Raw genomic sequence first — 24980 nt, 5'->3', positions numbered from 1 at the left:
TGCCTTATCCTGCTTCTGTTTTGTGTATCTTTTCTCCCCTCTTGTGATTACAGGTTTATCACTGTCATAAAACTATTTTTTCACAGGATTTTAGAAACAGAAAAATGCACAGATTGAGCTCATTAATGGCTTTTCCAGTAAGTACAAATCTGTATAAATGAAAATGGCAATAGGTGTACATGTATGTCGACTGGGTTCTTTGCTCTAATTACAAACCTTCAATTGGTCAGTGGTTGATGGTTCTTTCCAACATTTTAGATGAAATAATAATTATAATTAGGAAACACACAATTATACATTTTCTTCAAACCATGTAGCAGCATGTTTAAGTTCCTTTGTACTTCTTTAAGATGTAGAAACTGTGCTTATTCTAACATTTTAATTGGCATTTTCTAATGCTACAATTATCTCCATGTATTCAGTGTACAATACACAAAAGGACATCTCATCAGCAGACCAGAAGAGATTAAAATGATGCCGTAAAGAGGAGCTTTCCTTCTGTCAGAGCTGCTAAAGAAGTGATTAATTGTGTGTGTGTGTCATTAGCCTTTTGACTGTGGACCCCTCTAGGAGTGATAGCAGTGATAGGCTCCACGGCTGCTTCATGCTCAAAGTGTTATGTCTCTGGTTCTCAGCCCTCCTCAACTGATGGTGTGTGGTTAATTGTAAATGAGATGGAAAGCCGGAAGAACAAACCAAAGGATGAGCACATTTACTCATCTGACAATTCACTAGTTACACCTAGCTAGTACCACTTTGGACACAATTTAGGCTTTTGAACTTCCTTAATTTTTCATGGTACAAATTGAATAAGGTGCTGTAAACATTACTCATAGATTTTGGTCCATATTGAAATAATAGCATCACAAAGTTGCACATTTGTCAGCTTTGCATCCCTAATACGAGTCTTCCAATCCCAAAGGTGCTCTACTGGATTGAAGTCCGGTGACTCTGGAGCCCATTTGAGCACAGTGAACGTGCTGTAGTGTTCGAGAAACCAGTTTGAGTTGATTTGAGTCTTGTGACATTGCACATTATTTTGCTGGCAGCAGCCATCAGAAGATGGGAACACTGTGGCCATAAAGGGATGAACATGGTCAGCAACAATACTCAGGTAGTTTGTGGCATTTATATGATGCTCAGTTGATAGTAAGGGTCCCAAAGTGTGCCAAGATGTTCTCCACACTGTTATACCACCACCAGCCTGAGCTGTTGATACAAGGCAGGATGCAGACATGCTTGCATGTCATTTACGCCAAGTTCTGACTATACCATCAGAACCTAATAATGTCTCAGGAGAAATTGAGATTCATTGACATTATTGTCCAGTTTTGGTGGTGTCTTGGGAATTTAGCCTCACTTTCCTGTTCTTAGCTGACAGGAGTGGTACCTGGTGTGGTCTTCTGCTGCTGTAGCTCATCTGCTTCAAAGTTTGACGTGTCGTACATTCAGAGAGTTCTTCTGCTTAGTCATGTTTGCTGAGTTGCTAACATTTGATTTGCTGATTTGCACCAGGTGATCTAGTGCAGCAGTCTCCAACCCCTGGGCCCCGTGAGTTGTTTGATACCGGCCCACAGGAGTTGAGGCTTGGGTGTGAAATTGATGGTTTTCAGCATTTGTATCGGTTTTTATTGTTATTATTTTGTCGTTATTTTTGTAAAATGGTTTTTATCGTTAACACGGTTTCCCCTGGGTTTATTACCGTGTGTTATGAATAAATCTTCCTTTTTTTGGATACCAGTACTGGTTTTATTTTGTTGTATTTATCCGCGACACCTTAAAGGCCGGTCCGTGAAAATATTGTCGGACATAAAGCGGTCCGTAGCGCAAAAAAGGTTGGGTGGGGACCGCTGATCTAGTGTACCTAATGAAGTGGCCTTTGAATGTGCATTGTATTCAATATGTAAAAAATATAGACTGCATTCACAGAAAGACTGAGTTTAGTCAGTCAGATAAAGTGGAAGCACACAAAATTTAAACCACATGAGAAATGTGGCTGCCAAAGAACTGGCTTCTTCGTGATGCCGCACTTCTGAGAATGGACATTTAAACTGTGATGATGCATGGTTCAGGGTAACTTTAGGGCACAACAGTACACAACAGAGAATTCACCCCAGTAAAATCAGCACCAGGGAAATTTGATTCATGAAAAGAAACACTCCCCCAACCAGCCCCTCCCCTACCTGCCAACAGAAAATAATTTAACCTAGATGTATTGTTATGGAGAAACATGCCACGCTGACTTTCAGTAATTTTTCTGCGTATTCCATCTGACTTGAGGTCAAATAAGAGAGGATTAGCAAGCCTCAAATCCATGCAGGTGGTGCTGTGGCCTTGGGCTGCTCAAGTCCTCTTAGTTTAGTATGCAGGCTGGCTGGTTTGGAGAATTGGAGCACGCCACTGCTCTGGGGGGATTTTAAGCTAAATAAATAGACAAAATAAAAGAGCCAGAATAAAAACGGTTTTTTTTTCTCTCTTTTTTTTTTATGGAGAAAGAGGTGATATTAGCTTTGTGATTGAGCGGGGAGAGTGGGACTCGGAGGAGACGGGGGAATGGAGAGTCTCATAAGGTGCAAGTGTTGTGGCGTTTTGTGGTGTTTTCCGGCTCTTAATTATCACATCCCCTAGTGTGCCGTCTCTCTTTCCAGCTCACCCAGTTTCTTCATCTCCTTTTCAATTTTCTAATTGCATGGTTTTAATTAAAGCCACACAGCAGTGACAGCGAGTCAATTAAAAACCAAGAAATGGGCACAGATAGTCAAAGGATGTTGTTATTTTTTTAAAGGGGTGTGCGGGTTTTTCTGACCTGTTTTCTGTGTTGTGTACACAATACTGTCGACACGGATAAATCAACAAGCAACATCTTTCCTGCATGAATAAGTGATGAGAACATTTCTTATACTGGCGCTATATTAGGGCCAGCAGTGTGTTGTGGTGATGTGTGATAAGGGATTGGTGTTTTTTATGTTTGTATCTGTGTGTGTTTACAGGAAAAAAGACTTTTGGGCTTCTTTGAAATAACACACACCTCTTTTATTTGTTTTTTCCACTGTTCCTCTGTTTTTCCCACTTCCTTTCTTCTCTGTTTCATTGCTGTGATATCATGTCTGGTTGTGTTCCCTTCACGTGTCACTTCCTCCCCCATGAATCTGAGCCAATTCCCCTCCCTCTAACCGCTCAATTACTGATGTACTGTAGCCTCCTGCTCTTTCCCCACGCTTCTCTCATTTTGTTAATGATTCCACATTCCACATTTTAGAACTTATTTCTCCTCATCGTGTGTTTTAATTATGCAGCAGCATTTTGGCCCCAGCTTCTAATGCTGCAGTTGGTGCCCTACCTTTTTTTTATACAGAGGATCTTCCAGCTGAATTAGGTACCGACTGTATGATTGCTTCGAGATTTCCTCTGCAATGAGACAATTACAATTATGCACGCGTCTTTGATGCACCTTCCAAATAAGTGGGTCAACTCAGATGAGAGTGAGCCAGATACAAAATTATCTCAAAGTTGCGGAAAATCAAACAATTTGATGTAAAACTCACATAGTACTTATCAGGTTTTGGCGTCATTAATTCTTTGACTTTTGTCTGCACTTAGCGCCGCTAAATAAATAGAGCAACAAAATTAATACAACTAGCATGTTCAGTGAGAATCAAAATATTACACTTACCTTATTTCACTCATATCAGAGTAAAATATCTGTGTCATAAGTCTAAATAAATACAATTAGGCTGCCATTATTTGTCAAATCTCAGTCCAAGTTGTGATGAGGGTTTTTCTTGTTTTTGATATCATTGGTTTAAAACCTTTGTAGAGCCACTCACCATTTTTTAGGGCTTTAAGCTAGTTACCAGCTGCAACAGCATTGCTGCTATTCTTTTCACCTTGTAGCTCTGTGTATGTGTGTACGTGTTTTTAATCATGGCATCCTATGATCCATTGGACACCCGGCAGGAAGTAGCACAAAAGCAGCTTTGACTGCTGTGGCAGGTTTTTACAGTCTGCCCCTGTGTCTGCATGTCTGTGGACAGATATTGTTGATGTAATATCTTATGCATGCATGTGCATGCACGCACAGGTTTGTAGGTGAAATTAGAAAATTAGGTGCCAAGTTTGAAAACTGTTGTGGTTTAACCCACGAGTGCTGCATATTCATGTAATAATTGCATAATTAAGACATTATCACATGAGAACATCTGAGCTAGAGGCTGGAAATTATTTAAGTTTTGCGATAAGACATTCTACAACAGGTGATCTGTGGGAGATGACGTAATCTCTGTCAGCCTGATTCTGTATGAAAATGCTGCTGTTCAATAATTGCCTGCACCATTTCCCAGCTCTTACAACTTTCTCAGTTAATGTTTTGAGCTGTTTTTGCTGACAGCTGTCAGTAGTTTGGACCATCTAGAGAGAGTTTTCAAATCAGAAGGCGTGAGCGCTTACACTAGGTCTCAAACACCTAAACTAAATATCTTGATAATTTAGAAATACTCCAATTTACATTCTTGCTAAGAGCTAGAATAAAAGATGTAGAATAAAAGTGCATATGGTGAATTTATAGCCGATAGTCAATAACCTTAGCTTAGCATAAAGAATGGAAAATCTGTTAATTCATCTTTTAGTTCCCAAAATTTTGAAAAATCCCATGATGCTCATCCTTTTCATTGATTAGAACTATATATTTATCTGTGGTTCTAAACCAAAATCTTATTACTCTGATATCTAATATCCAATAGGTCAATAGGTGGCATTTTAACAAAAGTTGAGGCAAACAGCTGAGATGTCTCAATTTCACTAGTTTACTTTGGACAGCTCAACAAACCTGCTAACATTTCAGCCTTGTGGCCTTTAAACTGGTAAAACTGAGAGCTGGTAACATTTTCTCTAAGGTTTTGGTAAATGCTATCTGTGTCACTTTGGGTGCTCAACATTAGTCTTATTATGTGTCCTAATTTGAATTATGAAGAATTGTATATGTAGTTCAGACCATAATCCACGAAATAGCAGAAAGACCCAAAAAGGTGAAGAATGAAATCCCACTTTTAAAAATACTAATTTATCAGATACCCTGAAAAATAATTAGCAATTTGCTTTTTAGAATGAATCTATTTTCAGATATTTTAACAGCAAATTCAGCTTCCATATAAAGCTCGTCTTCATTCAAACTCTAGTCAGTTACAAGCTACAACACAATGTTTATAAAATGGAAATATTCCAGTTAACAAAGCTAGAAGCACAGCAGATAATAAAACAAACGCACATCTTTGCTTAATTCTCTTTAGTACGATCACCAAATTAAACATTAGTGGCTGTTTGTGTGCATGAGAAGAAGTCCACAGTCCATTGGCTTCAGCAAGAGTTCTAAATGAAAAGAGGGAGCCCTCATATTTTTCCTGCTTATCTTTCACCATGTTTAGTTCATTCAAACACGAATATGGAAAAGAGAAAAATTAATTTGGCTGACTTTCTACTTGATTGTTATCATTTGATTTGATTTGGAGTCCAGAAAATGCACAATGTCCATCTGGATGCTTTTGGTTTCATTTAAAGAGAAAATTTAGATGATTAATAATACCTTTGCTTCTTATGTCATCATCAAAACTCGAAATTGTGCATGTTTTTTTGCGTGTGACTAAAATCTGGTGTACCTCTATTATTCAAATTTCTTTATCTCATTTTCAGTGTTTTGGCAAAATCTGTATAAAACCAAAATGTAGATGGAGTTATTTAAATGAATTAAACTCACTGTAAGATGCAGAGTAGGAGTACCTATTAAGTATGTGTGGGTGCTCAAATGAGCTGAAGGTTACAAGTGGTGGAAGTGGAAGGTAAAAGAGTATCAAAACCAGACACCAGACCTGCTATTAATTTAAATATAATTGTACAACGCTCTCATTCATGCATACAACCACTCATTCTGCACTCATTTATCATTTAACAGGAATTTAATTCAACTGGAATTTTAAAAAAAAAGCTAAATTTACTCACGTGTTGATCAATTTCTATCACAGTGAGAGGAATTTAGAGAGGAAATAGAAGCTCTGTTCTATAGGCCCACTAATAATAATGATAACCTGGAATAGCTACAGATTCTACGAGACACATTCATTAATATCCCTAATGCTCTGATATGATTTATTGAACTGTAGTCTATTACATTACAGTCTGAATGTCATATCTGAATTTTTCTTTTTTTCCCTTTTGTCAGGAAGTTAGCCACACTTTCCCTCCACCTGTCAATCCTATAACAGGTTAATATTTATTCTGTACATTCATATACTGTATACCAATCATTAGTGTTTACAGACAGAAGAGAGCTAGTAGTTAGAGGCAGCTAGAGTTTAGCCAGTAGTGCCTGATCAAGGAAGACACATTGCAAAGCGCAGCATAGACAGAGTGGTAAGTGGGGTGAGGAAAACGCTAAATTTGCTGACACAATCAATTTCTGCTTTAAACAAATTAAAAGGAAAAAGCCAAGAAAGGGGGATTAAGCATAAAATTAACTTCATCCAAACAAGCCAAGTCTTAACTGCAAATAAATAAACAGGCGCAGACTGCAGAGGTAGACATAAGAAGATATAGATTTTAATATCTTTATAAACATTTTTGTACTGTTGTTCTTTGATGATAACTTACTGAACAATTTAATTATGGCAAAGAAAGAAAAAAGAATGATTAATAGACATACGACAGAACAAGAAAGAGGAGGTGAGGAATTGTGCATTAACAAATAAGAGGTTCTAAAAATATACCATGAAAAATAAACAAGTCACCAGAAAATAAAAAATGTAAATACTCCTCCTGACAGGAGGAGTGAGAAACCCTGTTATCATCATTGATGTCACTGATATTGTTTTTTTTTTGTCATAGTAATACAGTAAATGATTAATATCAGCACTGCGAGAAGTCCTCCCGTCTCCATTGTTACTGGTACAGTTCACATTACTGATATGGACACTGTCTTATCAGTACTTTTTTTTTTTTTTAGGCAGGCACAACAGCTCCAGCGGTACAGCATGTCCTGTAATAGTACATCTCCAATCTGCTTTTTACTCCATCCTCTTGTTACTTCAGACGCGATTGTCTTGCTCTTAGATCCCTACATCCATGAACAATCGCATCAGTCACCGCATGATCCTAGTTTCGCCATGCTCCATTCAAATTGTTCTTTTTAAACACTTATTGATCGTAAGAGTCGTTTAATGTAAGCACACATTTTTTTCTCCAGAGTTGTGTTGTGTCCCTTTGAAGGTAAGCGATTCCAAAAAAATGTGTTCCTCATATTCTCAATGAGGCAAGGATGTCCTCACTCAAGAGGGATCATTTAACACATCCTCACTGGGAAACAGAGAAGCCCCCATTTGACCCTTGACCTCAAAGGCTCCTGTGGGCCCTGCAGCGGGGATCCATTTCTAGGTCCTTTTCGTGTCTTAGGAAAAAATAAAATAAAATGAACAACATCTGACACAAGATATAGACAAACTCTTCATTATTCACAGCTTGATCTCCCAGAGACGCGCAGTGCTTTCCAAGCGAATGAAAATAGCGGATGGCAGTCCTTATCATCTTAAAACAATTAGCAGCTTAATCTTCAGTTGCACAAAAAGAGAGAAGTGGTGTAAACTAAGGTGTCAGAAAGAGTTGTGTAGAAATGCTGTTAGGCAGAAGGTATAGTACCTGAAAAAAAACCCCAGCATTATGTAGAGAGAAGTTGTTAGAATTTGTTACGGCTTCGTATTGTGTATGAGCTTACTGGTTGCACTTTTTATGGCCATAAAAACATCTGTGGCTATAGATTTTCACTTGGTAGTGAGAATGGCAAATCCCTGTGTTTCATATCGACTCACAATTTATTGCCATGCTTACACTTTACCTCTTTGTTTATGAGAAACACATCGAATTGTTTGGACCTGTTGTTAGCGAAGGATGCAACAGAAAAACACATTTGTCAGATGGGATGAGAGTAAGATAAAACTTACACTGGAGGCTTTACAGGTTCATTGCCTTCGCATTTATACTCAAACATAAAGCTCAATGGGGCACTTGAAGACCTGTCTTATCCATTTCAGAGCCAACTAGCTAACAAGTTTTACCCTGCAAGCTCCACCGTATTCTTTGTTCTCTTTTCACCAAATTGTGGTTGTTAGAACTCCAGCTTACTTAAAAGGAAACTTAAAATGTATAAGACACAAATACGTACAGTGATTAAATCATATTGGTGTTGGCAGTGCAAGCTTGGTCTGCATTTACCTGTCATGTCACCCATCATTCTCAGTCTCTCCCATTTTTGTGCTGTGAGTTTTGCTCTTGTTGATGTTTGATGCTTTGATACCTGTTTCAGTTTGAACAGGTAAGCTCCCTACACTACGTTTACACATATAATCAATTCACACACATACATAAAAAGACACTCAGGCCTTTGTAGTGCAGGAGCAAGAGAGGATCTGAGGACTTATTTTTTGTGATTAGCATTGCCTAAACCCTCTGAAGGTCAGCGGAGAATGTAGTCAGTATTTGTCACTATCAAGGCCACAAAGAGGGCATTGGCATGTAGTAAAGACTGGGATAAGGTTGCCCTATTGTTGGCTTGTTGAACCCCACTAGGGGGGCGAACAGTGGTCCGGGGAGTACACTTGTGCTTTCTTCTTGTGACTGTGCCATCTGGGGATGTGTGGTCATGTTTTCCTCCCTCTGTGAAATCTGGGGAGGAATCTTCTTTGTCTGCCATGACCTCCTTTGAGTGGTGAACCTCGTTGTCACCTTTCCCTTTGCTCACCCTGTTACGAGGCTTTGTGCAGTTTCGAGAACGGCCAGGCCTTGAGGGATGCACTATGTTGGTCTGCCCTCCGGAACCCAGTGCTACTCCACGATTCATAGATGGATTCACTGTCCCAGATAAATTGTTAGTCTGGGCCCTAGATTCTGAGCTTGGAACAGTTGGTGAACAGTTGGGGAAGTCCTCCTTTCGCAGCTCCTTGAGGTCTTTCCCAACCATATCAACTGGTGACTGGCAACCAACGGAAGATGTTGAACCTCTGAATCGTTTTAACCACTCCCATAATGACAGGGCCTTGCAGTCACATGACCAAGGATTGTCATTAAGACGTAGGTATTCCAGGGCAGGCAGCGTGTCTAGGCACTGTCCAGACAGCTCTATCAGGGAGTTGTTAAACAGGTAGAGGGTGGTGAGACGTTTTAGGTCATGGAAGGCCAAACGGTCAACCCACTCTATCTGGTTTTGGTGCAGAAGCAAACGGTCCAAGGCTCGCAGACCTCTGAAGGTGTTCTGGTTAAGGCTCCACAAACGGTTTCCATGCAGGAATAAGTGGCTCAGGTTGTGGAGATCCATAAATGTGTCATCCTGCAGGTACTTCAGGTGATTATCCTGGAGAGATACATGGAAATAAAAATCTTTATGAAGAAGTTTCATCAATCTGTTATCATCTTTTCAAATTCAAGTGTCTCAGAGAGTAAGCTCACTGTTACTCAATTAGAGCATTCCTAACCCTACCAATGCAAGATTAGCTTGTCATTTAGTTGATGCATCAAAGTCTTGACATTGCATGATTACTCTGTGTGAGTTGTGTTTGAGTGCATTTATATAAAATGAACAGCATTAGTAGTCTTAGTGATAAAGAAATGAACATGTAAAAGACAAATTGTGTACAAAGTATACCTGCAAGTAGAGATACTGAAGATTTCTGAGACCTTGGAAAATGTTATTTGGAAGTGAACCCAGTCCACAACGGTACAAGTGAAGTGCGTTGAGCCGACTCAGCCCATGAAAAGTGTCTTCAGCCAAGGACCGCAAGTGGCGGTTATCTCCTAGATCCAGCTCCTCCAGCAGTGTGAAGCCATGAAAGGTTGATGGCTCAATGTACGTGATATTGTTGGAGTAGATCCAGAGAGTGACGGTGTTGGCGCTGAAGTGTCCTCGTAGTAAGCGATGGATCTTGTTGTTCTGTAAGAAAATGCGCTCGCTGTCTGGAGGAATTCCATCAGGTACCGACAGGAAGTTGTGGGCTTGACAGGAGACGGTGCTGGGTGCAGTGTAGCAGATACAGTGACGGGGGCAGGACCAAGAAAACTCAAGCCCACAGAGAACCAGCAGGAACTCCAGTCCACAGCCTGCAGTTTGAACACACACACGTACAAAGAAACAAAACAAGGAAAAATTAAATAACTGCAACTTGTGACTTAGAACCTCTGTATTTAGTTCAGTACTTAAAAAACTTAAATACTGCATATAAAACCATCAGCTTTGGGTGTAAACCATGCAAGTAATGCAATACTGTAATTACATTATATTTTTCAGCAAGACAATAAAGGTCCCGTTTCGACCTTTAATATATCTGTAGAATAAATGGCTGGCAATCTGCAACATACTGCTTGTGATATTTCATCGTGGACCAAAAGGCTGGTCGTTCAAACAGACAAACATTGCTATCTCTATATCCACACCACTTCTCTGGGTAAAAATTAGCATCATATTGAAGTTATACAACACAGACAAAGAAAAAATAACACAGAATCTGTGATTTTTCCACTGTTTCATCATCTGTTTCTGTGCCAGTCAAAGACATGCGTAGCTCATCCTAAGTCCATTATGTGCTTTGTTTTAACACTGCGCTTACATCAGCTCTCTGATTGCTTCACTGATGGCACTGAGTGTGTACGCATATGGACCTTCTCGCTCACAGTTTGCAGCCCAAATCAGATAAGTTTGTTTAGGCCCGCTATGAGGAGTCTATTAAAGACGGCAAACAATAACACCTGCTCCACTGAGTCACAAGATGCCTCAGTGAAGCTGACTGAATCTCTGGTGCAACACTTCTCTGATTCGACACATATGCAGCTATTTCAGAAATGACGCTTTCCAATTCTCTCCCACCTTTGGGAGATATGCTATCAAGAGTCCACTCCCCTTGCTGAGTCCACTGGCACTTCTTTGCAGGGAGCGCAGGCTGTGATCAGTCAGTTTGTGTTGTTAAATGGGGTGTGGAATGCTTATTTAAACTTGTAGTAAGCTACTCTGAGGCGCTTTCTGATCAGTGACATGATTCCTGCAATCCTTGAGATGGGAGATGTGACTTATCCGCGGTCTCATCTAAAATGAGCACAACTCACAGCCTGTCATGAAGGTTCCATCTGAAAACCCCTGGCTGTCTTCTACCCAGTTTATTATTCACAGCATAGTGGAGCTGTGATTCACTGCCTCTAATCGATATGCCTCTGTTGCCTTTTAACTCACCCTATAATCCTGGGTCTTTTATGCTGGAAATTCAGGGGCAGAATTACTCTCCACCAAGAGACGGGGCTATTTATCTGAATGTATTTTCTTGCCAAACTGTGGCTAAGCTGTGACATTCAGCGTCTGACTCCACTGACCTTTAACAGTAATTCTCTGTGTCTAGTTGCAGAGCCGAAGCATGGAGCGGTGTGTCACCTGAACACAAGTGTGCTCTCTCGGGCACGGATCTAATCCTATTTGTTAAGCCCTGCCACTGGGCAACAATGGAAATGCATGCATCCTCCTGAACCAGAAATGTGCTCACTAAATGAGGTGATTCTTCACAGTTGAACACAGTCAAAAGGTTGAGTGTAAGAGCGTGTTTCTGTGTGCTGGTATACAGGTAAATATAATTTTAGAGACCGAGACATGCCGTGAGATAACTTCAACAAACCTAATCTTTTTTTAGACTTGGGATGTTACTGTCATGACCTGCATCAGGGCTACCGGATTTTTAACACAATCAATAACAAACAAGAGAACTGTTCCACTAATTTGTCACTCTGCAGGCGCTTTTTTATACCTCAATTTTTTCTCTCTACTTTCTATTTCTGTGGCCATGTATCAAGCGTGGCACCCGCTGACTGAGTAAATAGGTGAAAATGTTTTGCATTACCATTGGGAACATAAAGGTTTGCTTTATTTATCAGACAAATAAGACAAGACACAGTAAATTCTCCAGCCACGCTTTCAGGAAAATTTGCATTACGCAGGAACAAACGCAAACTTGAGATGCGGCTTTCTAATCATTTCATTTGGTATGGGTGTCACATTTTATTAGTAAATTGACCTTTACAGAAGACACATTTTGAGGAAGAACGCACACAATAAAACAAATGTCATCCTTCTAATGCTTTTATATTCGTTCTCAGATTAGATACTTATTTCACTAGGCTCGCTGCAGGAATTCATCCAAGGGATTCTATTTTTCATAAAACCGATCTTATCACTCAAATAACTATTTTCTGAGGCCTTAAACTATTTCCATTAACACCTTACTTCATGCATGTCTTCAGCTGAATTGTCTGAGCAGGCCAAAGACAGTGATAAGTCTGATACACGGGGTAAGCGAGGGGATGAGAATGTAGATGCTGCCTTGATAGGGAGACAATTTGAGTCAGTAATCTGCTAATCATGTTGGACACATAAGGATGCGCCTCCTCGCCTCTCACTCTCCTCAGCTTGTCAGGACAAAGTAATAGATTCTTTACCCTGCTAAATTTCTTCCCCTAAAATGGATGTTTCTTTATTTCTTTACCACTTTGCAGAAAAAGGTGCAATGTTTATTCCTCCCCTATGAATAAAATGTTTTAATGTCAGCCCAGATGAGGCTTTAAATTACATGAACATACTGTATAATGTGGATGCCCTTTTGATGGTGAAACAATCTGACATAATCTGTTCTCCATGCATATTTAGGTTCTGGGGAGCTCCAAACACCTTTTTCAGTGTTTCCAGCTACGCTCAGGGCATTTGTGCTTTGTTTTGCAGCCGCCGTAATGTGCATCTCCACTATTTCCACTGGAGACTTTAATACCTGCCAGCTCAGTGATCTCTACATGCATTGTACTTGCGCCACTAAACGCTACGTGAAATACAGATGGAAATATAATTGCACACAGGGACTGATTCACACAATGCCACATCACATAACACGTGTAGCCGGTTCAGCGACATGGCAGATCATGTCAGCATGACAAGCATAAAAGGCTGAATTACTCTTGCTTATAGAGCTTTTCAATAGGGAGACTGGTTTTCAGCACAGAGGAACAAATAAGCATTATGTGGGAATGCTGACGTTAAATGTAAAAAAATTAGTGTTTATCATAACTGCATTGTGTGCTCACACAATAAGCCTTTCAGCTCATATTGTATTATATAAATAGCTTTTGGGCATGACAGTGCATATATATGCCAATAGTGCCTATTGGAATTTGGCAGAAAAACGGCGAAGCTCTGAAAGAGAGATAATGTGTTTTTGGAAAAGGAAAAAGCACAGCTATTTCTGGTAGGAGTCTGGCCCGTCTATTAACACTTCACTGTGCATCACAGGTCTTTCACCTTCCAGTTTTCCCATAAAGTTTCCCACTGATGTCTCTTTACAGAGACAATCACTTTTGACCCCTTGACCATCGTCATCACCAAGTTCCTTTTTTTTTGAGGGTTAGAAATAGAAAAAGATAAATAAATGAATAAAACAGAATGGCACGGGTCCCTTGCCAGACAATGAGAAGTGACTGTGTAGAATATCAATGAAACGTAGTTCACACTAGCTTTGCCCTCATGAATAACACATCTTTGCTAATAGGAGAGAAATGGTACGTCTGTAAAGCCGTGAGACTCTGCCCATCATTAGACTGGACAAACTCAATTTCCTGTGTCTCTCCAAAGACCCTGATAAGCTCTCTGGTGTTTTTGCCTCTACTGTTGGCTGGTTCTAAATAATGTCTCAGCTCACTTAGCACTCAAAACATGTTTGCAATCATGGTCATGCATACAGTGGTCATTAATTATAAGTCAGTGCACTGGACTGTTGAATAAATGATCACATCTTCTTATATATGTGTGTGTTTTTCCTAGATGGTTTAACTTGCAAACATTAAACAATTTTAACAAGACTCTTAAGACGCAAGGCCGCAGTGAAACTTAACCTCTTTAAATTGTGTTTTTGTATTCAATCGTTTCTGTTCGTATTAACTTATATAAGCCTTTCATAGCAAGCAGAACGTCAGCTCCTGACATTTTCAGTGTGGGTCAGTGATTGCATATTTATTTTAATTAGCAAAGTTGGAACAAAAGCACACATGCAAGTATTTACTGTTCAAGGAAAAAGAAACAGCCGTAATGGCAGAAAAATTATACTTTCACTCAAGCTCTTTCTCATTAGCATTTTTAAAGTATTTCTCTGTTGACTTGTTAAAAGCACTGATTACTGCCATTATTCTCTGACTGAACAGCAAACTCACACATGAACACCCCTGCCAACAGCTGTGACCGACAACACTTGCCGGGGAATATTTGTTTTTTTTCTCTATTTTACAGTTGACTGCAAAATGTTATAGATTTTGTCTCATTTGCCATTTCCCGACCCCACTGCAGGCAATATTGCCTCATAAGGTTGCATGACTATTCTTCTGGTGAATGAAATAAAAATGGGTGAGAACAGTGACAATGCTGCAGAACTTTTAGAAATGTAGCAGAATATAATTGTTTTTTTCTGCAGAAATACAGAGTATCGCCATGATATTCTTCTGGTGGAGAGGTATCAACAAACTGAGGGATCTTTTCCTGTCTGTGTGTGAGGAGAATATTAACTGCATAAGATTTTATGCAGGAAATCAATTAGTTTTTACCTTAATTCACCTCATCACTTCATATAATGAGACTTTAGGAGTGTCGGGATCTTTCTAAAATATTCAGAGGACTAAGTTAAATTCCACAAGTTGTTTTTCAGAGCAGCAGGGCTCTTGCTGTTGATTTACATTTGGTTGTTCTTTTCCATGTTTTATTCCTGTGATTTGTTCCATGCATATCAGCACAGTGTGTGCTGTGAAGCTGTAAGCTGTCAACAGTCTTCCACAGTGTGACCACTTCCTGCACATTAATTATAATTTGATCACTCTTCTGTCTGCTTGGCTTCTTTTCAAGGGACAGAATGGCTTCATGTTTCTGATTACATCCCTGCCAAGAGAGAAGAACAGTAAAAGTATAGAGAGCAGGTGAGAACTGAAGCCCAGTCACATAGCAGGCTGGCACAAGCTGCCAAGTTATGTCAGGGTTATACAGACCATTGTATTTCCCACTTGACTGATATTTATAACTTGCCAAGTGCTATATTATGGCTGTTTGGTATTGTTAACAGTACTGGCAGGTCAGTTGTGTGGCCCTTGATAGATCTATAAAACAATGACAGAGGCCTCTCTCACTCCCTGCTGCAGACAGTTGCAACTGAGAATGTTGGTTAGATGCTACACAGCACACCAGCACATTAAAAAAAAGGAGCAGACAAACCAGAGGGAAGTTAAACATAAAGTAGGCAGACATTGTGCGAGTGACAACAGTGTTTCTCAGTTCAGAGGTCCTAAAAATAACTCCTCTAAACAAGCGACATCTTACAGCGCATGTATAGACTAATGGAAAAGATTTGTGGAGAGTGTTTGAGTATATAAAGTTTGTGTATTTCAAAGACGGAATTTGGAGATGCTGAAGAAGCCAGGCAAAGAGGAGCAAGGCTGATGGCTGAGCTATCCACAGATGTTTAATACCAACATGTTAATTAACTGACTTAAGAGTTAATTCCGCTTGGACTCTAAACAGCATCTGTACCTCCTGCTCTTTTACACTTCACACCTTCAGATTATTCTCTTAAAAATCCACTGATGCCATACATCATGCATGTATGCACAGCTGCAAATGCATACATACACTTATGCATGCATACAGCACGTAAACACAATCCATGCGTATTCTTACACAGGCACACTAGCCAAAAATCACGACTGTTGACAGCAACACTATCAGACACCAACTACTTTCATTTATCACGACAGCACAAAGCAAAATGATTCAAATATATTGCACTCCCCGTGGCGATATTGCACTGCACTGCCCAAACTAAATTAATGGTTCTGCCAAACCTATATAAATCATCCAAAGCATATCCATATGTAGTTCACAAACTGTAGTTCTATTAAAGTGATAGCATTTATAACACAATTCCCATTGGTGGAGTGGCTAATAATTATCCTTTATATTGGCTCTCAGAGGTGTTTACAGGCTCTAACTCTACAAATGCAGAGAGATCTTTACAGTGTGATTCGCAGTATAAATGGATATGAATGGATATTTATACCTCTTCAGTCTAATTTCACAAGATACTGAAATTTTATTTCTGAATGAAAGTACAGCTGTACATATGAGATCCCAGAGAAGAAGACCTTTTTAATTAATTTGAAGCTTTCTTTACCATGTCTTCATAAACAACGATGTTAGCCAGTATAACCAAAAAACCCAAACCAAAAAATATTGCACCATTGCTTTTACTGTTAATAAGACAACAAAACTTTTCTTAATGACACACAGAGATAATATGTGTAAATAAGCCAATTGGAATTTGTTTTTTAGTAATAACAGAATAAATAATATAACAGCGCCTTGAGACAACTGTTGTTGTGATTTGGTGCTATATAAGTAAAATTGCAGTGAACTGAATCAAATATTTTTGTTTACTTAAAGTAGTACTTCTTACCTTATGTTATTTTATCAGCTAAAATAGTCTTACAAAGCTCTGAGAAATTTAGTATAATATAATGGATGATTAAAAGAACATCAGAAAGTAATACTAGATGAATGCCAGTGGGGAAGAGATTCATAACAATCAACAGCATTACTGGATTTACATTTTCCAATCTCACATTGTTTTATTTGTGTGTTCCTCAATTTAAAAATTACATTCTCATAAACTTCCGGACTGGATGCTATTTTTGATTTTGCCTCAGTGGGACCAATCTGGAAAAGCAGTTGCACTGGATGTTGTCTGGACATGCCCAAGAAGAGGGTCTTGAATGTGAGAACAGCCAAACTGAAATAATTGAAGGTTTTTTTTATTCTAGTTGATCTCCTCTCAAAACCTTTTGATCACACCTAACATTTTTCCTAAAGGCAAGCAAACAAACATAACCAAAGCATTAGTGGTGATACAGTGACGTTATGTACTTATGTTCCACAGGGAACTACACAAGCCCAGGAACGTCCGAGATCGAGAACCACATGTCAGTCTCCGATACCGATTTTGTACCTAAAAACGGAGCTACTCAAAAGAAAACATAATACTTTGCAACATATGCAAGAAAACTATTCCTGCTAAAGGTGAAAACAACAAACTTGTTTCACCATTTGAGGATAAAACACAGCACTGAGAACAACCAGGCTATGAAGGTATTTGAGGAGATACTAACAGCTGGTGATGTGCAATCCAAAAGTAAATAAATTACTAACTTTGCTGGAGAAATAAGGAGGTTGATGCAAATTACTGAAGTAGTTACATGATAATAAAGGGGCACTTTGAGCACTGGGCACTGGTTAAAAACTTTGACCCAAAACACAACATGTATCATTTCTTAGTTTTATTATGTGACAAGATCGTGCAACTATTTTAAGTCACTTTAGTCCTCATTAGTGTTAAGCAGTTATGTGTTTACTTAAAATTTCCACTGAAAGCACAACCTTGGCTACTTTTGTTATTTGATTTATGCTGTGTCACTGTATAAATGCTGTATCACTACAATTGCACTATAATGCTGCTGCTGGCAAATCGTGGCAGTAGATTCTCACTTTGAAAAGGGTAGTCCATCATCAATGACAGCAGCTCATTGGAAAAGAAGGATGGAAAGCGCCCCTCATTTTGTTTGCACTAATCAATGCTGCAGGCTGCAAGCTGCAATCACTGATAAAACATTGTCATAAATATCATTATTGCAAATTTTCTTTAATTATCGTAAGTATATTTTGAGTTGGAAGAGTGGATCTAAATTAATTTAAATTATGATTTCTCTTTGATTAAACAAATAGATAAAATAGTTGGCTTTTTAAAAATAAATGCACCAAGCAATTAAATCTTAGCATACACAGGCTCTGTAACACTACTTCCAGTTTCCTGTGTCGCACACTTAATAATTCTTTGCAGAGTTTTTTGCTGACTTTATAGCTTCTAACAGCTGACTGGATGGATGTCAGTCAGCCTGGCTGGTCCAGTTGCTGTGTCTTGTTCAATCATGCGCATGTATGTCAGTGACAGAGTGCAGCATAGCCAATCATTGCATGTCTTTGTCAGAGTGACAACTCAGCTGTAGTGATACTGTGTGACAGTGAGCCGGCAGATGGAGAAGGAGCAAATGACAAAAGAGTCTCGAACAATAAGTTAATCTGCCGACTCCATCTAATTTAAGAAAGATGTAATTGGAGAAGTGGGAGGTTGTTTTTAAAGAGTGCCAGTGCACATGGGAAAACATGTCTACAGGACTTGCAGTTACTCTATGTACCGGAGGACTTGCTTACAAGCCTTGTGTCAGCAAGCATCTCCCCAATGAAGAAACTGAACAAGGCATTGAATCATTACCAGCTCCAGGGCTGATGCTCTTTAACTGACCCTGTGCTTTGATGTTTCTCTAGAAGGGGAATGTAAAGTATTGAAATTTCCCCATGGAGTTAATAAATTAACACAGTGCTTAGAAAAGCAGAGGGAATGACCAGTGTGGGCCAAAAGTAAAAGTGATTTCTTTCTCATTTTCAAATTCAAACAGCAACACAAAATATAAAAATCTATTATTTATAACATTCCAATCAGTCTAATAGCACAGTGATGTGCCCTACAATTTGCCTCAATCTGATTGGAGTTTTACATCAAACTCCCCTTCATTTCACATACCTGTCAGCTGAAAGACTATAATCTTAGCACAGGTAACGTGAGTTTACTGGATGACTTAACAATGTCACACTAACGGGAATAATTTCGTGTTTACCGGACAAATATTCAGATTGTTTTTACTTATCAAATTGTCACTGTGTTGCTATTTATAAACAAATATCGAGTACATTGTGACATTTTTTCCCAATTGTCAAGAACCTTTGTTCTACAATCAAGTCCTGAAAATTTCCTTCAGATTTTTTACATCAATTGTTGTGATTGATTGCACCATGCTGACACATGTAGAAATGACAATACCTCTCCTTTTATATTTTTGCATAGCCCATTCCAGCTACAGTACATGCCACTAAAAGCTTTTTTTCTCTGATTAATGATTTAGAGTTGCATAGCTCTGCTTTGGAGTCATCAGGTCAGTATAGATCCATGTCTACAGACAACGGTGCCATTTTCTAGTTCACTAATCTCGACATCCTGGTAGCCCTTACATGTTTCTTTTAAAACAAACTGTAAGGTACCTTCCTCCTGCAGCAGCTGCCTTCTTGCATACAAACCTCATGCGCCCTAGATTCAACAGATCAATTATTCATAGAAGGTGAGAGTTTGGTGCTCCATGTACATAGAGGCACACACACACACACACACACACACACACACACACACACACACACACACACACACACACACACACACACACACACACACACACCGAGTTTCATGAGTCTTAACTAACTAGCTAACAGCTTTAGATAGAAATAAAGTAAAAAAGCCTGCACAGGGAACAACAATTCAGTGTGATTCATATGTTCAAAAGATGACCAACAGATGCGAGAACAAACACGGTGGAAGTCAGAGCTGAAAGACAATCTAGAGGCAGACGTGGTACGTAATACAAGCATGAGTGTACCGCACACTATATTAAGTGCTGTGTACACACAGTGTACAAATGAATGTGCAGGTGCTCACTCTCATGAAGTACATAAATTGATACAGGTCAACTGTGTTAGGTTTACAAATTAACACAAATGAACAAATGAGCAAGTAAGCAAATGAAAACTCCATTCAAATTCTGCATTTAGAGTGCCAAACGCTCAATGTGAGCGAGTTTAGAAAAGCAGCCTGTTTCAGAAGTTAGCGAATACAATTTGTCACGGTTCGTATTTGAGGAAGAGACAAACGACTGCACAGTCCCAGTGTGTCAAAATAATGATTTTATTAAACACATGCGTGTGGGGAAGATGAGCACCATCACACAACCAGCACCGATCTCCCCCGAACAACGGATAAACAGTCATATATATATCGTAGTTGATGACGAGCATCATGCGTCAAAGCAGATAGATAACTTAAGTATCAGTTCCAGTACATTGAACCCTGGACATCCTTCACTCCCACGCCAGATATTTCCTGTTATTACTAAACTGTCACGTACACAGGTCAAACCACTTAGCAGTTTCGAGCAAAACAAGTCTAGATACTGTGTATGTGTGTGTGTGCAAGCACAAAGACCTTTTAAGGGCATAATTTCTGACTTATCTGTTACCAGTCAAACTCCAATGCAACAGGTCACTTAATACACACAGGACTCTATGCTGTTTGTACATTATATGCGCTGTGTTGTATTGTAAGCATATATGCAATCCTTTAGTAGCTTGGGTCACCTCAACTTTTCTCAATTGATCGGCCAGACATCACGCTGCCCGTAGCTTCAGACCATTACTTAACTTGACCAAGCTTCAACTCTTTAATCAGCACAAAATGCAATATGGATAACATGAATACAGTTGCACCTGCAATGAAAGATTATTATGTAATTATGCTCACACCTGAAATACAAACTTTAAGGTAATAAATGCTTTGATGAAAATGATAATGATAAGTGATGCAACAGTAATAATACTGGTTATGAATAGTAACAGCAAAATAATTTCCTAATCTCCACAAATTGTAAACACCCAAAATTCAGTAGAGAAAGCCAGTGCCTTGTAGCAGCAGAAGGAAAGTCCTAAAAAGCTGCTTAAACTCTTGGTTTTCCTCAACATTTCACATATTTGTGAGTGTGACCATTAAAATACCAAAAACAGGATGCTGTGAAAGTCACCATGTAATTAAAAAAGCAAATGTAGAAAAGGACAAAAAAAAAGAAAGAAACTGTTACAAGGTAATCCATAGCTTGTTCCTTCCACCCATAAGATAAATACACTCACTAGCCACTTCATTAAGTACTCCTACTCAACTGTTTATTAATGCGCATCAGCCCATCCCATTGCTGCAGCTTAATGCGTTTAAGCATGTAGACATGGTCAAGGTGCCCTGTTTAAATTCAAGTACCAGAATGGGATAGCAAGAGGATTTTAGTTAATTTGACATGGTTGTTGGTGCCAAAGAGGCTTGTCTGAGTTTTTCAGACCCTGCTGATGTATTTAGATTGTCCCATACAAGCATCTCTAGGGTTTACAAAAAAAAATGTCCAGTGAGCGGCAGCTCTTTGGGTGAAAATGTCTTCATGATGACCAGAAAGCTGATAAGAAGCTGATGCCCCCAAACACTGAACGTTATAGCAGATGTGCTACAGCACACTGGGTGCAGCTCCTGTCTGCTAAGAACAGGAAAGTGAGGCTACAGCTGATATGGGCTCAACAAAATTAGACAACGGAGCATTAGAAAAACATTGCCTGGACTGATAAATCTCACCTTCTGCTGCAGCATGTGAATCGTAGAAATTTGGAAATAAACAACATGAAAGCTTGGTCCATCCTGCTTTGTATCAATAATTCAGCCTGCTGTTGGTGTAATGGCGTGGGCAATATTTTTGTGGCACACTTTGGTCCCCTTAGTACCAACTGAGCGTCATTTAAACGCCACAGTCTATCCGAGTATTGTTGCTGACCATGTCTATCTCTTTAGTGTACCCATCTTCTGATGGGCAGCTGCCAGCAGGATATGGTACCATGTCAGAAAGCTCAAAACAGCATAAATGGTTTCTTGAACATGATAGTGAGTTCTCTGTACACAAATGGCTTTTAGAGTCACCAGATTCCAATTAAAAAGAGCGGCTTTAGGATGTGGTAAAATGGGCAATTCACATCAATCTCAGGTTAATGTTTCCAGCATCTTGTTGGGTCTACGCCATGAAGGATTAAGTCAGTTCTGAAGGCAAAAGGGGTTCAACCGACTACTAAAATAATGGCTATGAATGTATATACCAAAACATTCACAAAAACTTGCAAAGAACGTCTGCACTGTAATAATTCACCTTGCTATTAATATGCACTAAAATCCCCCAAATGTTTAATGTGCTTCGTAGGTGATAAAATAGCAAAAATTAAGTCCTGAAACTACTGTATGTGTGTTGGGAACCTATGTTATAAATCACTAGAGATTCTTAGGAACCAGTTTTGGAGCTAATTTCCATATATTTTAGCATGATTTGTTTTCCTTAGTTCTGAGCTGCAATTAGAATCGATCATCGCTGTGAATAAGGTGAGTGCACACACTGTCACTGAAAAACGAGAAAGTAAAAACTTTCAGCACATTTCATATCCTAGTGAGCAAAAACCAGGTAAATTATAAAATCTAATTTACTTCCAATATAGACTCAATTGAACTATAATTAACAAAGTGTGCACATACAGCAATGTAGTGCAACAAAGTAGAGATGCAGTAATGGTACATTTCTAGCAAAAGTCTTCATTAAAACCAGTTGATTGGGGAAACCCTGTCATAATGCAAATGAGAGCCTGTGTTTGTGTTTATTGTTCTGAAAGGGCGGGGGAGCTTGGAACAGAATACAAAAGAGCCAAAGAAGAGGAGCGAGGGGAAGACGTGAAGTGGAGGACCTTGATCTTAAGAGAGTAATCCCTTTTCATTAAGTGTAGTTTTTCAAATCCTGAGAGCTTCACCATTGATCCTTGGGTAATGTCAATTCATTAATGTACTGGGCCTCTACAGGCCTTATCACCTTGAAGGCCCCCAACACTTTTTCCCAACAAACACACTCAGCATTTACTGTAACTTTTGATTCATGAGAGGGGAAAAAGACTTTGTTGAGTTCAGTTTTCATCTAATCACATTTAGACCCGTTTTTCTCCTGATTGGATTCTATCTTGGTCTTTCCACTTTTTTATTCAAACTGTTCTGTCTTCATTCAGTTCATCTTTGGTTTCATATAGTCTAGCTCCAGCTGAGCATGATAACTTATCATTTCATTCGCTCTATTCTCTGCAGCGTATTAGAGTTGCCCTTGAGTCACTTGTGTGTCTCCATTTAACAAATGCACACATACAGTACCTGTGCCTGTTTATGAATGCTTCACTCCTGAGAGACAGTTATAAAGTCCCTCCAGTCCTGAGTAAACAGTGACAGCTCATGAATGTTATCTCTTGCATTTTTATAAATGGATAGTTAATTACTGTTCCTCTTTACGACCTGTCTCTGCAATTATTTACTCCCCTCCTTGCTCATGCCATGTCCCCCTTGCTGTTTAATTGATTCTGTTGTTCTTTCCCAAAACTACAAAGCAGGAGGCTTTGCTGGATAAAACACAGCCACTGTCTAGTTATGATTAAAGAAAGCACGGTCTGGCTGTTAGAGATACTATAACAGCTTATGGGATTTAGTAAGCCAGTTAAAAAAAGAAAAAAACACAACACCAAACCAAAGATTCACTTCAAAGTGTCCCATTGCCAAAACCCTAAAAAATATATAACACAATAGTTCATTCTTGACTCCATATGCTTTGCCAGTTGCCTATGAAATGAAATCTGAGGATCATGAAAAATCGCCTCGTCTTTTCAGAAAACATGCTGGTGTTTCATCATGTCAAGAGAGCTGCTGCTTTTGCCACAACTCTGCCATTTGAAGTTTCTGTTTTGCTTTCCTGCTCTCCATTGTAAACCTGAACCCTCTGGAGGCAAACCACACTCGGCTTTGTGAGTGCTTCCCCCTCCTTCTCAGCTGCTTGTCTGCATGCAACTACCACTCACTAGTGAGTGCTCCCAATCCTCTCTCTCCTTATAAAGCCAAGTGCTTTGCTGCAGACGTTCCACAGATAAGTGGTTTATTTCCCCCCACCACCACCACAGTGATGGCCAGAGACTAATTTTTGTTGCATGTAATGACTTGGTCCCTTGAACTCTTTTGACATGTGACCAAACAGAGAGCCTTCCACTGAATATTGCAGCAAGTTATAAACAACAATGATATTCAGACGAGCAGCTGCAAAAGAAGATGTCAGGCCCTGTCTCAGTTCATATGGTTGGATGATGAAACATGATTCCCTCCAGCCACTTTCCCTCCATCTCTCCTTGAAGATGGATAAGGAAAACTAAAGTCAAGGACGAAGAGCGAGAGAGAGAGAGAGAGAGAGAGAGAGAGAGAGAGAGAGAGAGAGAAAACCAGTGAGGGGTTTGTTTACACAAGAAATTGTGAGGGTGGAGTTTCAAAGAAAGGAAAAAAGGCAGAAAAAAATGAAAGACAATGAGACAGTGTAAAGACAGAGAAAGAAGGGAGGGGAAACCTATAGATGCTAAGTTGAATTAAGCCACCTTTAAGTGAGCTGTAAAGGAGGAATACAATTATAAAGCACCTTATCCTGTTTGTGGTATTCAGTTTTTCCAAAATCTGATAACAGTATTTGCCTGGTGCTTTTTAGAAGAAATGGCTAAAGTGCCATCAACCAATTTAACCTTAGTATTATGAGGTTACTACCACAAGTCCACATATAGAAATTCTAATGCACAGCTGTTTTAATGGTAGGAAGTTATAATATTGTTAGCATTACTGCACTATTATTCATTTGTTTTGCCTCATAGGAATATGTTTGTTTCCACATTATTACCCACAATTTCTGACCCCCTTACCCACATTATATACTATATGATCATTTTTCAATAGCATAATAATAAGTTACTTGGTAATTAAGTGGTAATAACTTGCTATTTCTCTACTACTATCTTGTGTTTCCACCTTATTACCACATAATTGTTGAGTTGTTATAGAAAATGCTTATAAATATTCCTCTCTTCATATTTATTGTATGCCCACCTATACACATACAGACTACAGAAGGGTTACACAAGGTCCCTTCCTGTCTCTTTTATCAGAAAGCTAACTGGGATGTTGGTGAAAAACAGCACAAAGATCAGTTTTCATAAAATTGTTGTGGCTAAAACCGATCCTCAGTCACATGTCTAAGAAAATAAAGGCAACATCAGCAGTACTGCCTCCATATACAGGAAGTCACTGTTACTGTGACTGATCAGC

At 39.2% G+C, this 24980-nt stretch overlaps 1 protein-coding gene across 2 annotated transcripts in view; it reads right to left on the bottom strand.

The window, feature by feature from the left end:
- Window positions 1-6617: 6617 nt before the first annotated feature.
- The window catches only part of rtn4rl1b (reticulon 4 receptor-like 1b), a 151570-nt gene continuing 133207 nt past the window's right edge, over window positions 6618-24980 (bottom strand). The window contains exons 2-4 of one of the 2 annotated variants that reach the window (XR_010095558.1): window positions 9680-10131; window positions 8254-9388; window positions 6618-7432 (exon numbers count right to left, since the gene is read on the bottom strand). Coding sequence is in view for 1 of the 2 variants with exons in the window: in XM_063494177.1 (XP_063350247.1) it covers window positions 8495-9388; window positions 9680-10131 (1346 nt within the window). In the remaining variant the exon portion in view is untranslated. Of the gene's footprint in view, window positions 9389-9679; window positions 10132-24980 lie in introns of both variants that reach the window. The other variant, XM_063494177.1, reaches the window with a different exon arrangement.

Source organism: Pelmatolapia mariae, linkage group LG14, assembly GCF_036321145.2.
Source record: "Pelmatolapia mariae isolate MD_Pm_ZW linkage group LG14, Pm_UMD_F_2, whole genome shotgun sequence".
In the NCBI taxonomy this organism is placed as follows: Eukaryota; Metazoa; Chordata; class Actinopteri; order Cichliformes; family Cichlidae; genus Pelmatolapia; species Pelmatolapia mariae.
Note: the sequence above shows the minus strand (reverse complement) of the source record. Positions and strands in the feature narration are given on the sequence as shown.